A 17,722-nucleotide genomic window follows, 5' to 3' on the forward strand; every position below is an offset into this window, starting at 1 on the left:
TGCTATTACAGCAGTGCTGGATGTAAAATGTAAAATAAATACAAATACATATCTAATTAGTTCGTATGAAATGGTATATTATTAATTTCTTGGCCGGGAAGACGTTTACATTTTAAGAGAATTCATCAATTTTAATATTTTGCTTCTGTGCAGTGGGATGTTAGTCGGAACCCTTTCACGCTGGGATTTTGTTCCCACACGGCGTTCCATTTCGAAACAACGCGTCGCTTCCTGTTACAATCCTCAACACAGCCGAACCATATAAGCTAATCAACTGTAGCTGCTTTCGGTGAACAAATGTTAATGTGTCGTAAATACTGATCAACAATAATGATTCCGTACACTGTCAACATCAAACTCGCGGCTCGGACGTTGACTGGCACTCTCAATTTACAGAATAAAACCGCCGTAGATTGGTGAGTACTGCATCTCTGCCTTTAGCATTATTTTGTAGTTAGCTGGTTCATTTAGTCAAATCGCGACGGACAGATGATGTTTACGACCTGCTTATTACATTGTCGTACATCGTTTCATTTCATTGTTACCTTTCATTACTGCCTCAGTGGAGTTCAGTGCTAATTGATGCTGATAATGCAGAGTTTTCCTCATGAAAACAGAAAAAGCTGAAGGGTGTCTTGTGTCATGTGATGTGATGTGATGTGACATTTTGCTGGGCCTGATATATGGAAGCCTTAGTTTAACTCCGCATATATGGAGCTGACAATGGTTAATTTATCACATATTTCAATGTGTACACATGAGACCTCTTACTTTGCATTAATCACCTCTGACAAAGACTTTCAGTGTAAATGTTCTGGATGTTGTTTACCTCAAGCAGGTGGAGAAAATGGGATTATATGTTTGATGATATTTGTTGTGCATATCATAGTTGTAGTAGTTTAGAGATTTTGATTTTTTAATTTTGATTTACAGTCACAATGCTTTCAGCCGTGAATTATGTCCTAATTTTGCATTAGGACTTTAAAGTTGGATTGCATCAGTTATTTTTATTCTGTTGATTTTTTCCCCCATTGATCAATCACTGTAAAAACAATCTATAAAAATATCTCTAAAATATCGGAAAATAGTGAAAAATGTCAATCAGTGTGTCCCCTAGCACAAGATAACATTGTCAAATATCTTTTTTTGTCCACAACCCAAATATGTTCAGATTATTGTAGTAGAGGAGTAAAGAAACCTGCTGGAAGCTGGAATCCGATAATTTGACTTTTTCTTGAAAAGTATAGTTACTGATTAATGTAATAGGTGAAAACTAATCAATTAATTGTTGTGGCTCTCCTTGAAAGCACAGCCTGTATATGAGTTTCTAAATTAGGCGTGGAATTGATATTTCTGCAGTCTGGATGGGTCAGCATGCAGATGTTGTATCCACACTGAAATTTGAAGATGGATATGGGCAAGGAGTGGAAAGCAGGAATTTGCAATGTGGACACAGCTTTAAATTTATACCACATTCAATAGAAATATTATGCAAACCACTGCAAGAGCAAATGGGCACATTCATTGAAGTTGTGTCATAAGATGTTTAAGTTCACATCTGGAAAATGTGCTATACAGTCTTGTGCATCACTTGGCTCAGTCTCCCACTTTTCGTTCTGAAGTGGAAAGAACTTTCTGTTCTCTCACAGAATGATGGCCTCATCATTCACCTTCTTTATGTGTTACTCTCCTCTTTCCATCATTCTCCCTGGCTTTCATTTACTGTAGGGGTTGGCAGGGCCTGATAGCTCAAGGGTGTCACTCCAGTATTCTCATCATCGATCCAAAGACAGCCCAGACCATCCAGGTGTTGGAGAAGCACAAAGCTAATGTTGTCAAGGTGAGTTTCCTAAGTTAACTTTTTTCTTCATGTGTTTGTGTATCTTCATAGTAGGGCTGCGACTAATGATTATTTTCATTTCTCGATCAAAATAATAACTTATAATCACAATAATACATTTTTTCATGGTTATTTTCTGGATAAAATTGTACATTATTTCTGTATAAAAACTAATTGAAAAATGGCTGTCACATTTCCCAGAGCCCAAGGTGAGGTCCAACCATCCAAAGCAGTTTCATTGAGAATCAAAGAGGTGGCAAATCCTCCAATTTGAGAGGCTGGAAACAGCAAATCTGTTGTTTTTGCCTGAAAAATTAGTGGAACAATCAATTGTAATTATTGTTGGCAATTTCTTGTGTATTTATAATTGACTATTCAGTTAATTGACTAATAGCTGCAGCTGTGCTCCATAAGCTACAACAAATAATTTGATTTATTTCAAGGGCAGCTGTAGGAGAAAAACAAGCCTAAAAAATAAACTGTGATAAGTTTATGTTGGATGAAGAAATCCGGCTTTGGGCACTTGTTTTTCTTTTTGCCTGTTTTGTTTACGTTCTCAATCACAAAAAGTGTGTATTGAATATGTGATGCCTCAAATCAAAAACACTTAAGTCAGCATGTTTGAAAGTGAAGTATGTAAGCTTTAATATATTCAGTCCACTTACTGTACAGTATGTCATACTGTATGTCCTTTAAATGTACATCAATTTCTTGCTTGATTTTGTGCTTTAAAATACAAACACACACCTGCTAAAGAATAACATGTTATCACACAGTATATATGTTAGCAGTGAATGACCTTGAGCTCAGCTGTTTTCGTCACTCTCTGGCTGACACATTCAACTCTGCTTCACTGTGTAAGCCAACACCAGAGCACCAATAAAGGTTGCCTCTGCCTTGACGGAGAGTCCTATCGAATCTTCGTGTGTGTGTGTTTGCTTGCGGGGTGTGTTTGTTTGCTTACGTGTGTGTATCTGTTTGTGTGTTTTGCAGAAGAGTAAATAATGGACAATAAATTCCACAGTGATTATCAGTGCCTGGGCTCAATCCGAGGCTCTCATTCCTCACTCTGAAGCACATTTTAATCTTGTAAAGCACCACAGCCACAGCAGTGGGCCATTCCTCACCACCGCCCAGCCTGATATAAGAAAGCTTGCTGAATAAAAAAGAAAAGACAAAAAGAAAAAGTAGCCACTAGCCACAATAAAGCACGCCTATTCAGGAACAAATGCGTTAGAGACAGAATCAATTATTTAAACACCAACTTGTTCATACACTCATTTGTCTTTTTTAAGTCTAGAGCTAGCATTGGCTGCATTTCAGTGCGGTCCCATAAACCCACATTTATATGCACTAGTCATTAGTTAAAATCTCTATAAGCACTAATAAAGAACAAGACCTCCTCTGGATCGGTCTACAGTTAATGAGAAGATCTTTATATCTGTTTTGCAAGAAGAAATAGTACAAAGTGCTTTACAATGAAGAACTTACATGCATCAGGTGCTTCACATGAAAAAGAGATAGAATGTACATACATACAAACAGGGATACAATGGAATGATTAAAGGTCCCATATTTTAGAAAGTGAAATTTCCATGTCTTTTTTTTTATTATAAAGTCAGGTCTAGATGTTATAAACACTGCAATCCATGTAGAGATGCACGCAGCCCATATTTAGAAACTTTGCCTTCAAATGAGCTGTCAGGACTTCCTTAATGTTGTGATGTCACAGCTATACAGTCACCACCCTCAGCCACACCCCCAGCATTGCTATCGTTGCAAGAACTCTGACAAAGCTGATGTGGAAACATGGTTGGCCTTCAATAAAGGCATAAAATATGTTTTTCAGCTCATTTTTATTTATAAATAGTCGAACTAAAAAATTCTTGTTTCATCACCTTGTTAATGTGGAACTTGAAGCTCAGATCTTAATCAAGGATAACATTCCAATAAGACTCGATACCTCAAGTTTAATTGAGGGAGTTGATTTTGAGCTTACTAAACAGCATTTCTCTTTTGATTTTAGGGCCAACAAGACATGATTTCAGTTTTGTCCTACTTTTTTAATTGCTCATCCATTTATTTATTGCCAAAAGGCAATGAGTAAAGAAGAAGTCTGCAGTGTTATTTTGTTCAGCAGAGATGTACAGTTGTTTGTCATCTGCATAGCTATGGAAACATACATTTTTCTCTCATATCATGGCACCAAGCTTCCTTGTGCAACCTCAAAAAAAAAAATTCCGGTTTGCCAGATATGTGATCAAGACCAAGACTGACCTAAAACTTCCTCTACTTGATGTATGTTTTCAACAACAGTCAGACCAGCCAACTTTTGGCTTAATCAACAACTATTGATTAAGATATGAGGGTCAATTGTATCTATTACTGCACTGAGAGGACAAGAATTGAGACCCTATTATCATTATAATTAAGTGTGATAATTATAGGGAGAGCTGTTCCAGTGCTGTGGTAAAGCCTTATTTAAATTCCTCAAGGATGTTATATTCCTTAAGAAAAGAGAGTATTTGCCCTGGAACTAATTAGTGATGTTGTTCTCCTCAGCTCCTGTTTTTTACTTTATCCACACAAATGGCAACAAAATGTGGAAATCTTGCAGTGTTTCCATAGCGACTGCCAGATACTCAGCACGTGTTTTGCGTTTTTGTGTTTGCTAGGTGAAATGGTCCAGGGAAAACTACTACCACAACCTGAGCTCTCCCTACTGTCTGCGGCTGGCTTCGGGTGATGCCTCAGGAAAGATCATAGTGTGGGATGTGGTCAGCGGCACGGCTCACTGTGAGATCCAGGAACACTCCAAACCTATCCAGGGTATGAGATCGCCCCCCCCCCCTTCCACTCCTTGTAGGCTTGGATTGATTCTTTGTCTATCGGCTCTGTGCAGGAAGGGGAAATTTCCCTGGCAGCACTGCCAATGAGAAACTTTGAATTGTTGCTCTGTTGTCTGCCATTTGTTTTCATTAAGATGCTCTTACCATCATTCTCTGTCTTTCTCCCTGGCGCATACTACGCCTCCATCCTCTTCGTTCCCACATTCTGCGCTCTGTCTTGCTGTCTTTCTCTGCCAGACTTGGAGTGGCTGTGGAATCAGGATGCGTCTCGCGATCTGCTCTTGGCGATCCACCCTCCCAACTACATCGTTCTGTGGAACGGAGACACAGGCACCAAGCTGTGGAAGAAGAGCTACGCTGAGAACATCCTCTCCTTTTCTTTTGACCCCTTTGATCCCTCCAACATGGCATGTAGGTGAACAACATCTGACTCAGCCTAAGTTTATTCATGGTTTCACTTCTTTACTCTCTTGCCCACATATGCATGTCTCTATATTGTAGCTAGATTTAGGTTTCTACAAGCTCAGTATGGAATGAACATCAATACTATTGCTGAATATATCAACACATACAGTATAAGAAACACTGTGCCACCTTTGGAAAGATGCATGGCATTCAGATATGCTAACCATTGAACCGTTGGTAACATCTCATTTTCAGGAAAAGCAGAGGTAAAAAAAACAGACATTTCCTCAAGTGGCAGATGCACAGCTGCACACACAACAGCTGTGACAACCAGATGCATCTTTTAATTTAATTTCTTTTTTTATCTTTCTTGGCAGTGCTGACCAGTGAAGGGATAGTCTTTATCACAGACTTTACCCACTCTAAACCACCAGGCAGTGCTGGCAAAAAGGTCTACATCGCCAGCCCCCATGCAAGCCCCGCCCACACCAAACCTGCGCCTGCTGCTGCTCCGGCCCCTACAGGCGCCAAGAAGGCCCTCAACAAGGTCAAAGTGCTCATCACCAACGAAAAACCCACGTAAGAGCCACTGTATTAGACTTTTACTTTCATAGTTGTATTTTAAAGAGACATTATGTAACTTTTTTACCTTAAAATAACAGCTTCAAAATCATGTTGATGCTACAGTGTCTTGTAATGGTGTGAATGGTGTCTCTGTCTCAGCCACTCCGTCCCCCCATCACTTGTTTCTGCACTATGTAACTTCAGTGAGAGGGGAGGATCACAGTGTTACATACATGTTCACTTCAACATACAAGTTTTCAACACATAACATTGTTATGACGTAACTAGTTTCGTTTGTAGTCAGCACCTACATTACATCTGATAAATTGTTATTGACCTGGGATTTGTATTTACAACAGCGGTGTTCCACTCAGAAACTGTGGGGGGCGCCAAATTGCACAAAATGCCAAATTTTTACATAATGTTGCTTTAAAATGTATGAATATATTTATTGCATATTTTAAACCATTTTGAAATGTGATATATATCTTGCCAATATATTAGTTTTATACAATTTTACACCAAAATGTGCACGTATATGCATTTTTTAAATAAACCCATGAAATAAGTGATAGACTCCTTTCCCATTGCCTGGTAGGTGTGTCATGTTTAACTTCATGATCGCATTGGAAAACAGCAAACTTTTATATCTTTAACTTCAGTCTCTCATTTAAGTGTAACGTCAACTGAACGATGCTGCTCGAACGGAGACGGGCATAAAAGTATTTTTATGTGCCAAAGACCCCTGACTACTACACAATCATTTGACCTGGGAATGAATGCCGATTGAATCCTTTCACATAGAAGACAAAAGCCAGGTGTTAGTGGGTGTTGGAGGGTTTTTTGTCCAGTGTGAAAGTAGATTTAGAATTCTCCCATAACCTTGTCTGCATTTCAAGTAAGGTCCTTTTCAGTTTTGCTCTGGCAACTGGACTGAAGGGCATCGCTATGGGTCAACTTAACAGAGGTTTATGCAAACGGAGTCCCATGAGATAATATTATCAGACAATTTATGAGGCTCAGGGCATCTTCAGCTACACTGTTTGTATGTGCCCCTGACCTGTACTGAATCTGCACCTGTCAGCATGCATTATGTCCTCTTCTGCTGGACGACACATTCAGGCACTGTTTATGTCTTGCTTGAGTGTAAAAAGCAAAATTAAAGATGTCTGTATCAGGATAATATAACAGGCTTCGATATCCAAGATCAATAATGGATTTATCATCTTTTCGGCTTTTTTTTCGTTTTGTTCAAATGAGTGCAGAGTTTGATGTACAGCTAACCCTTTTTTCCATCATGGTTTGACGTTGATCAATTCGACCATGTTCAAATTTAAGCTTTTTTGGGATTGAAAGTGTCATATCAATTAACCTTACATCTGGTGATAAATCAAGATAAGTGTGGAAATGAAGGGCCTAGATTTCCCTGAAGAATAGTGAAAGATTTGATCATTTGGCAGATTTACTGCACTGCCTTCTAATACAGAGACACATAAGAAGAAGTGGCTAACCTAATTTTTATGTCATGAAGTGACAAACTTGTTAAATTGAGTAAGGCATTAATTTACAAAAGTTTAGACAGATCAGGAGCCAAAGGCTTTTTTGATGTGCTGGCAGCTTCCTGCCTGAGTGGTTGTGACTGTCAGGCTTATTTATAGCGGCAGCACCCCTGCCTCTCTGTCCACCCACCCAACCAGCCGTAATAACAAACACTCCATTAATCTTACTTGCCTTTATTCTTTATCTTGCCTCCCTCGCGTGTCCGTTTCAGTCTTCGTGTCTTCTGTTGGTAATTGACACCTTCTTCCCTCACCTTTCACGCAGGGTATAATTGCTGTATTCCTTCAGTTACCCCTGTCTGTGTGTCGATTTTGGACGTTTATCATGTCCAGTGTTACAGTATCTCTCCTCTTTGGCTCTGTCTGGCTGTGGTTGATAGATGGGGGTTTAAACAAGAACCTCCTATACAATACACAATCCTGCACATTAGTGTCTCATTAGGTAACTATTAGTCTAGTTGTTCCTTTATCAAGACAACAGATATTGGCTTCATGCCTACACTCGCATATGCCTGGTCCTTACGCAAACACACAGAAACACACATGGACAAACAAAATGCAATTTTTTTGAATTGTCAGAATTTTTGATTTTTGATATTTATAAATTTAATATCACTATATAATAAATAAATAATTTACAAAGCCATCGTAAAAGATTTTAGACAGCAGTTGTTACTGTTCTAACCACATGTAAGGTTTAACTTTACAGATCCCAGAATTCTTGGGGGAACAAAAACTCATTGAGCAGCTTGTTTGTTAGAAATCAGTGGCTCATTGCACTAGCTATTAAAAAAAAGTTATTTGATCCTACATATTGGCTCGCCAACACAATTGCAAGCATCTAATGTCAAATTTAGTGAAGACACCAGTTTTTCATTCTCCAAATTATCCAGCACAAAACGATGTGCCATGTCAATGTGAGTGTGTTTAATGTGACGCTGTAGTGGTTGGTACATTTGCATTGGCAGCAACTTAATACAACTCTGACATGGTGCAAAGACAGTCGACTGTAAACAGTGAGTTAGTAACAATAACATTGGTAAAATACACGTGTCCTGTTCTGTGATTTGTTTGTTTGACGGCCATTTGAATTCAGTGTGGGAATGGCGGACCCTGCCACTAAAGATGAAAACTACTATATTTAGAAGTATTTGCTTAATATAAATACATTGAATGGCTATTGTAGAAAAAATACCCTGACTATAGATAGTATCAAAAATGTAGTTTGAGTTCATTAAAATATTAATGATGTATTAATGAACTATAAATTAGAGAAATAGAAAATAGACTTTCTTTAGCAATGGTGGTTGTTTAATGAAGACAGCCACTCCCATGATCCCACACTACTTGAGTCTTTTGTATGTTTTGATTGAGAGACACAAAGCGGCAGAAAATACATACTCTGCATCTAAGGATTAGTGGATTAGGTTAAAATATTTATTAAAGGCTAGAAGTGCAAGGACAGGATAGAACCTAATGAACATTAAATTAAAGATAATAATTAATAATTAACAGACATGTTCCCCTTCGAGATGAAATTGAAGCACTCAGTCAAACCCTGAAATGTACAAAGTTTTAAATGGAAATCACAAGGGATCAGCTAGCTATAGATCAAAAAGGGCATGACCAACTGAAGTGGGCAAGTTTTATTTTGTTGAAACAATGTTTTGTGTGTTTTAGACAACTGATGATTTATGAGCGTTTGAAGCTTAGTGGTTTCTTTTTTTGTCCCCATTTCCATTTCCAGCTGCTGCTGATCTTCTCTTAGCCAAGACTGCAGGGCCTCAGTTATAGAACCTAATTATGCACACATTTGGTGCTTGTGTGCAAATCCAAGCCAAAGTCGTGATTTACGAACAACAGCCTGGCCGCCAGTTTCAAGTTGTATAAGTTTATTCTGTATTGTCTAGACCTCAGGAGCTCAAGCTGAAGTCACTACGTAATGTATAAACACTGTATTTGATTTTAATGTCCTTTGGGGCATTTATGTTGAGATGATTAAATAATAGGAGGAGCAGTAAGTTCTTTGAAACTTCAGTCCTCGGAGGTAGCCTCCTGTTCTATCAAACACACCTTAGTCAACTCACACTCTCTGTAGGAGCGCATGTGTGCATGTGCCAATGTATAACTATGTATGATCCACTGACTGCTGTAGCCTTCACTCTTATTCAGCAAAGAGAGAGAGATGTGAGGACCGTGTGATGTTTTGGAAATTGGACAGCTGAATATTTTGGGAGGATTTTCAGTTACTTTTTTCCCTCTTATCTGGTTTCCTCTCTCTCTCTGAAGATCTTTCTTCTTCTTTTTTGAATCTAAGACATAGAAATCTCCTATGCTGTTTCTGTCTGATGTTTTGCCTTTGGTGGCATCGATATTTCAGCCCCTATCTCCGCCTCGCCTGACTTCAGTAAGCAGTTACAGTGTGATTTAGCTCAGTAACTCCTAAGGGTTCCCCTTTTCGAGTCCATTTTATCTGTTACGCTATCCCCAAGGTGATAATGATCTCCATTGTGTTATAAAGTTAGTCTCTCCTTTATTTGATCTCATGGTGACCTGAAGGAGTGAAGCCATAGAGATGAATTATGGCCACAGACCTGCTCATAGATTCAGTGAAAATCAGCCCCTCTGTTCCTTCTTGTGTGTGTCACTGCTTTGTTGTCATATGGAGAGATCAAGCTTGGCTGCTGCCTTGAATAATAGTATTTATAATTAATTTAAACCCACATGAAAGAAGTTACAGCAAACAGGCTTTGTTGAATATTTCCAGGACTCTTATAATAATGGAGGGAGTTTTGTCTGCCAATACCTGCTTAATTCATCAGCCTCCCATCCTTAGACCAATTTTAAATTCTGCCTCATTTGTCTGTGACTCACAGAGATCACAGCACTAATTTATTCACCCCTCTGTATGGGAAGACACGAATAAAGATCAAGTTGATTTTAGAAATGAAACAGTTCTTATTAAACTTACTAAAGTATTAAACTTTTTTAAAGACTTTCTTATCCATCATCTCGCCGGTGTTCATCATATTTGCATGTTTCCTGTGCATGTGTTGTTACAGCAGAGTCTTATTATCTCTCTGGTGAAGTCCAAAGAATAAGGCTGGAAGTATATCCTGTTATCTGGACCTTCATTTCAAAATATATTTTTTTGCGCTTTGAGCGCCACAAGTGCCATCTAGTTCTGTTATATCTGAGAGAAGGCAGACATCTCTACGACAGGTATCTCTAAAACTCATAGCAAAACAATCTAGATGGATAAATAAGAAGAAAAGTGTGTATTTTTGATATTGAGGAGAACTCTCCTTTCAAAGAAAAAAAAAGGTGACACTAAATCGTATTTTCTCTTCCTACTTTGTGCTCTTTCCCCACCTTCCTGTGCTTTATGGTGCTGTTAGTGCGGAGGCGGTGACGTTGAACGACTGTCTCCAGCTGTCCTACCTGCCATCCAAGAGGAACCACATGCTGCTGCTTTATCCCCGAGAGATCCTCATCCTGGACCTGGAACTCAGCCAGACGGTGGGCGTGGTGGCCATTGAGCGCTCCGGGGTGCCCTTCATTCAGGTGAGGTGCTGCATACATGGATAGCAAATTCTCTTTAATTAGGAGCTCAGTAAAGCTTGATGGAATCTGTGGAAATTGCACACCTAAGAAAAGCTAATCTTGTTTTGGTGTAAATAAGGTGATTAATTTGCTAATTAGATACATTTTTCGGGGTGAAAATTTTGTCAGGGTTTCAATTTGATGCTGAGACACTCCCGTCCATTTGAACGTTACAAAGAAAAGACGACTCGCACAATGTCAGTCCTGACGTCTCAGTTGGTCGAGGTGCGATAAATGAAAGCATTGCCGTGCCGTCTCTCTCTAACACGCTTCCTACATCACATTCTCCTCCTCCCCTCAAATGAACCCAGTGCAAAGTTTCTACTTTTATTGCATTATTCACAGGGCTTTACCAAAATCTGTCTCTTTTTATGGATTATTCTTCCAGGAAGCCAATTCCCCCTGCCATGAATGATAAAGTTCTCTACTTTTCTCCATCCCTCTCAGTGCTCACCTCATCAAGGTTCGACAACTGCACCGCAGAGCCACGCAGTCCTTACTTACAGCAAAAAAAATCTCACCAGCACGACACGTCATTTGAATTCTTGTTCCTTTCTTTAGTTGCATTCACCTGTGACCTTTATGTGCCATTTCCCTTCTTTTGGAGTCTGGATTTGTAATTGAAAATTGATGAATGCTGTGGGGGTATTAGATAAAGGATTTGTCACAGCTGCAGAGCTAGTAATGGAGCAGAGACTGTCTCTTAATGTCACTCTGCTCACTCTGCTTTCGTTCCCAGCTCCGTGTCTGTCTGTCTGTGAGGGAATGACCATTGTGGAGGCTTATCATTTCACTGAGTGGATCTTATGGTTTTCACAGTGGTGGCTCTTTTCCATTTGAGCCATAATATGCCCTTTAAAATATATAGCCTTGAAATTGTTCGTGCATGGACCAGTTTACTGCTCCTCAGTTTATCACTGCTGTCAGTTGACATTTTCTGTGTGCGTGAAGTGTGTTCTGTTCTATTTTATTTTACTTCCATAAATCATACTTTTTGGGGGTTGTCAGTGGTCTTGTTTTAGATAATGGATCCATGGTTAAACAGTACAAAGACAGAGAACAAGCCTTTGTAGTCACAGAGTAAGACCTGAAGTTGCAGAGCAGGGTTAGAGGGGTATTACTCAGCCGTCCAGGCTCTGTCCAGCCAACGCCTCCCTTCTCTAAGTGTTATAAAGTGCTTGTCACGCAGCCAATTTGCATGACTGATGACACAGCTTCAGCAAAAGCCAGGCCAGAGTGTAACAGAGCCCAGGAACAACAGGGGAATAAAGACACATGAAATCTATACTGCACACTGTCGGATGTGGCACATACACAAAGCACAGAGTTGCGAGTTGATCAGGTACACGTGCAGTAGCTGTGCATCTAATGCAATCCAATATGAAATCTATCACTGCAATGCATGGGGTGGGGGTCTGGGTTTAAAATGATTAGTAGAGAAAGAACACCAAAACTGATTCTGAAAAGAATGATCAATGCAAAACGCTCCGCAAGTACTAAAACTGTCACCTTAAAATCTCAACCACTGTTTGAAATTTGAAAATAAACTGAGCGTCGTCAGTCTTTTCACCTTCACGATGTTGCTGAGTATGGTTGATCCTCTTTGCACAAGCTTATCAAAATGAATGCTATCTGCTTGTTTCATTCTTTGAGAGTTCAGTGGGCTGGATAAACTTGAAAGTGAATCCTTTCATATTTTTGGATGTGTTTTACAACGAAATACAAGTTGTAGTCCCTTTATGGCACTCAAAGTCGGCGTCCGGCTAGTATGTCAAACAGTACAAACACAGCTAAGGAGATAGGCAAATGCCTTAATTTAATTTTATAGTCATGCCATACATCTTTAGAAAGCTTCATATCTTGGGATTCTATTCATGCAAACCATGTCAATTTAAAACCACATCAGCAAAGTACAATCAACAAACAAACAAACAAACAAACAAGCTAGTGAACTAGCATGTGCAAAGTTTTGCCAACTCGCCAATAAAGTGTTGTGTTTCAATATCTCACACAGTCTTCTCTTTTTCCCAAATGTCCACTAGATCCATTTCAGTTAGACATTTAGTCCAAAACACAGTATCCCATGATTAAATGGTGACAAAATTCTTCATCCTCTTCCTCTGAGCCACTTAAATGCCGGCCTCCAGATGATTGATGCATCATGTAGCAATGAGATTTCAAAACCAGCATTATATAGTTTATATCAGTTTTTAAAGCCTGTTCTTTTGCAATTATGCAAGTGTATGTAGTTCAGTATGTTTTGCTGTTTTTTAGTTAGTGTAAATAAGGAAATAAAGAGCTATAATGAGTTTTTGCTCCTGTTACTCTCAGGCAGGGGTATCTTGACGTCACAAAATGCCATTTGCATTGCCAGGTGCCTAAATGTTCATTTTCAGTGATATTGTCATTAAATCTGAACTTGGACCATATAAGACAATACTATGTGGGTGCATTGTGTTTTCCAGCTAAAAGGGGCAGTTACAGTTCACCTGCAGGCTTATTTTTGCATTAAAACATTTAGTAAATGTCACACTCCTATAGATTAATGCCAGAAGCACTTGCAGAGCTTCTGAAAAATAACCTTTCAAAACAGCCCAAAACCATGCCTGTACCCCAAATGGTTCAACGATAGCTATAAAATCCAGGATTAAGATGAGGCTAAGGAGTTTCAAGGCCTGAGGAAAGACACTGCTTCGTAGTCTGGTGGTACAGCAGCAGACAATTCTGCATCTTTTAAACTTCTGCATCTTTTGACAGCTTTTGCTTATCAAGCAAAATCACCAAATGTTTCTTGGTTTCAGCTTCTTCAATTTGAGTTTTTGTCATTATGCCTCTGCACTGGCCATTGCCGGAGGTGTTATGTATTCAGGTTGTCCATCCATCCGTCCCATTATTGTGACCTAGATATCTCAAGAATGCCTGGAGGAATTTCTTCAAATTTTTGCACAACTGTCCCGTTGGACTCAAGGATGAACTGATTATATGAACTGATGCTGGTCAAAAGTCACTCACAGAACATGTTTTTTCAGCCATAACTCATAAGCTGACTTTGACAAACAATAACACAAATGTTTAACAGGATAAGAAGATGAGGGATGACATTCTTATATCCATAAGGCCCATGGTAAATTTCACTGTGACATCATAATGTCTTGTAAAAACATGTTTCTGGACATTATTGAAGACAATCAGTCAGGAACAGAAGGAGAGATTGTAATCATATTTCACATTTGGTTGGATACTGAGTTGGTGACGCTTATCTTGGGTGCCCATTTTAAAACCGTGTTTATTGTATCCATCGTTTCGCACTGTTTTTGTTTCAGTTTTTTTTAAAATTAGTTATGGATAAACTGACCATTATACATATTATTAATTTTGCAGCCCTTATTCTATCAATGTGTGATGTAATAAATAGAAGAAAGAAAACCCCCATCTTATTCAGATCAACATAAAGACTTATAGATCAACTTGACCGAGCTCTTGCTTACATTTTTCTTTGTACGAAGTTAAACACAATGCCATGAAGATATTGTTATGTGATGTGTTTTGACACATGGATGCAGTGCGAACGGCAAACTACCAGCTGTTCACCAGTCTTCAAAAGACAGTTGGTTAACTTGAACACACACACATCATCACCTGTTTCTCTCGCTATCTCTGTGTGTGTAGGTGATTCCCTGCGCTCAACGGGACGCTCTCTACTGTCTCCATGAGAACGGTTGTATCACTCTCCGAGTGTGTCGCTCCACTACCACTCTGGACGAAGCAGCAGGTATGAAAACTCTCCACGGAGATCTACACACACGCACACATGCACGCACACACATCACATGCTTATTGTACTTCACTCAGAAACCACTCTCACTCCCAGTCATCATCCATTCAGCCGAACTGCACTGCAGTCGGCCTGTAGTCTTTCTCTATGCTCCGATGGGCATTTAGCCTGTTACTCACTACACACATTTATCTTTGGCTTAGTGTTATAGGCCAATGGGAGTTCACTGTCTGACTGAATCTCCCTCTCTTACTCTTCCTGCTATCTCTCCATGCTACTCTTTTCGTCCCTTTCTCCTGCCGTTTGCTTTTGTGAGCCTCTCACTCACTCGCTCTCATTTATTCACTGATTTCATTCTTATCTCTGTAAATCCTTCCCTGTATCTCTCTGTTCTCTGCTCTTCTACTTTTCTCTCACACTCAAAAAAATTGTCTCCCGCGGTCTCCCAATCACACTTACTTATCTTTTCTACTATCTTCTCTTTCTTTGTCTGTTTCCTTTACCATCAACTACTTAATGTTTTCTCCCACATGTTCTCTTTTCTGTTTCTCCTGGTGTGTCACCCCTTCCTTTCATGTGTTCACCAATTTGCTCTGATTCCTTCTAATTTTTTTCCCACCATTCTTCTTTCTTTTCTACTCTCCCACCTTCTCAAACTCTCTGCCCACTTTTTTTTAATCTCCTTCTATTTCTCCACTTTCTTACTCCATCCCCTCCCCTCTCTCTCAGACCCTGAGCAGAGTGTCCACGAGCTAGTGTACGACCTGCGTTCTCAGTGCGATGCCATCCGAGTCACAAAGACAGTCCGGCCGTACCGCATGGTCGTCTGCCCTGTCAATGAAAACAACGCCGCGCTGATGGTCAGCGATGGCAGAGCCATGCTGTGGGAGCTCAAAGCCCACACTGGCAAGGCTGCTGTCAATCCTAGGTATACACACACACACACACACACACACACACACACATAACCCTGCAAAGCTATGTTAAAATATTGTAGGCGGTGGCTGAAGTTGCAGGAAGAGGCAATAGTTAAAAGTTTGAATACTTTCTCAGGTAACTTAAAGAGACTTTAAACTACATAATCCTCTGAGCTAAATTTAGTCTTCAGTGACTAGTGCAGGTAAGGGGGGCAGGGAGTTAAGCTGTCGTTGATGAGCACTGCTTCCCTTTGATGGAGCGCTCCCTCGCTGCTGTCGAGGAGACAGTTTTGTGTTTTTCTCTTAAGTCTTCTTCCTGTGTGAAGCAGAAGGAGGTTTGTCTGCCTGTGAGTGAACCAAAACCTGAATTTATTTTGGGCATTTATTGTTTGGAATTATTTGCTTCAGACAGGTAGATGTTTCAAGATAATGGCAGTTGTTGGTAACACTTCATTTTAAAGATCATTGTACAGGTCCAGGAATTTCATGGTAATTACCAAGCAACACATTTCAAAATTTTATTCGCCCCCAGATTACCACACTAATTACTTCAAAATTCAACCCTAAACCCATCATGATTTACATTTCCAGGAAACTTCCAACTGGTTTCTGCTGAAATTCTGCTCATTATGCCATTTTAATTTCCTATTAGTTTCTGTCTAAGGTTGGGCTTGTACCAAAGGATTACCTGTTAATGTGAAAGGTGTACAGATCCAGTCTTAACCCCCCAAAACTGTTCCAGACTCATCAGGGCCAATAAATATCGAACATGTTCGATACCTAGAAGTCAAAATCGGGATGACTGCAATTGTCATTAAATCAGTACTTTCACCACAGCCAATGAGAAGGATATCCCGAAGCAGCTGATGGTGTTGCCAGGCAAGGTTAAACAATCCTCGCCCTTGAGGCAAACATTAACTTGTATAATACTGTTGACAGATAATAAAGCCAACACTTAAAATCTCCCCTCCTGTTCTCCTTGAAGAATAGACAGCCCATGTTGACTGCATCGCACCGGATGTTCATAATATCCTGTAGTGTGTGACGTGCCATTTTTTTCAGTCTTGTAGTATGTGCAGGTTTGAGATAAGAGACAAGAACATCTGTGATCTCCTTATGTGCGTGATGCAAGTTGACTTTGCGATCTTAGGGTTAGTCCTGTAGTGTGAGCCCAGCCTTACTTCCCACTCAGCAGACCCCTAAAATGAAGTGAGTTGTTGCAGCTTCATTTCCAACTATTTTCTGAGGGTCAGTAAGTTAAAGTTAATTGTTGTGGTTACTGGTGAGTAATTTCAAAGAAATTTCAAATATATTACTTGGTAATTACCACCTACCATGACATTTGCAGACCTCTAAAATGAAGTGTTATCCAGTTGTCCTTCGCACTACACTGAATTAATAATCTGATGCTCCCTTTTGATTGTTGTTATCCTTGTGCTCAGTTTTCAATTTTAAAAGTCAAAACAAAACCTAAAAAGATTTTTTGGCTTGACTGACATGAATTATAATTCCAGAGGCATCCTCTTTGCAAGGTGGTGTTGTCACGGTGCGCTGAGCATGTAGAAACAAATTAATTTCTCACTGTGCCGTATCTGTTCGATTATAGGTCAAGCCCCGATTGTATAAGCTCAATCACAGTTTGCAGCAGTAATGAAAATATTTTCTTCACTGAATGATACCTGTGTTTTTATGGAGCAGCATCTAATCAATACAAGGAATTGGTGAACATGTCATCCTCTACAAGCGCTACTTTCTCCCTCCGGTGTAGAAGATTTTGAAAAAGTGGATCACATTCATCACTGGCAAAAGCAATATTAATTTATCAGTCCCCATTCACTTGGTTTCATTAACAGATGTGTGCCATGATTTCAGACTGTATTTAATGAATGCTCTCTCTCCCCCTTTGTGTCAGTTCGGGTCTGTCGCCGCTCTACTCCCCTGTGTCATTCTGTGGAGCTCCACTGGGTCCAAACCAGAAAAGGATTCAGGATCTCTCTCTTAACAGCATGATCGGTACGGCTCTACACATCCCTGATACACCATCTAGAAAGCAACGTTCTTGTTTGTGTCTAAAATGCTACCACGTTTGTATTTTCCAAGGCAACATACAACCCAAATTCTGAAAAAGGTGCGAGGCCGTGTAAAAAATAGATAAAACAGAATGTGATAATTTGCTAATCCTTTTTGACATATACTCAATTGAACACAAA

General features: G+C 39.6%; 1 protein-coding gene across 1 annotated transcript in view; it reads left to right on the plus strand.

The window, feature by feature from the left end:
- Positions 1 to 218: 218 nt before the first annotated feature.
- The window catches only part of wdr11 (WD repeat domain 11), a 63,996-nt gene continuing 46,492 nt past the window's right edge, over positions 219 to 17,722 (plus strand). Inside the window, exons 1-9 of the mRNA XM_084376089.1 lie at positions 219 to 416; positions 1,729 to 1,840; positions 4,516 to 4,669; positions 4,927 to 5,100; positions 5,472 to 5,673; positions 10,616 to 10,781; positions 14,490 to 14,592; positions 15,325 to 15,523; positions 17,425 to 17,525. Of these exons, the coding sequence (XP_084232215.1) occupies positions 331 to 416; positions 1,729 to 1,840; positions 4,516 to 4,669; positions 4,927 to 5,100; positions 5,472 to 5,673; positions 10,616 to 10,781; positions 14,490 to 14,592; positions 15,325 to 15,523; positions 17,425 to 17,525 (1,297 nt within the window). The 5' untranslated portion in view covers positions 219 to 330. The remainder of the gene's footprint in view (positions 417 to 1,728; positions 1,841 to 4,515; positions 4,670 to 4,926; positions 5,101 to 5,471; positions 5,674 to 10,615; positions 10,782 to 14,489; positions 14,593 to 15,324; positions 15,524 to 17,424; positions 17,526 to 17,722) is intronic.

This window comes from Pagrus pagrus (genome assembly GCF_965226575.1).
Source record: "Pagrus pagrus genome assembly, chromosome: 15".
NCBI classification, from domain to species: Eukaryota; Metazoa; Chordata; class Actinopteri; order Spariformes; family Sparidae; genus Pagrus; species Pagrus pagrus.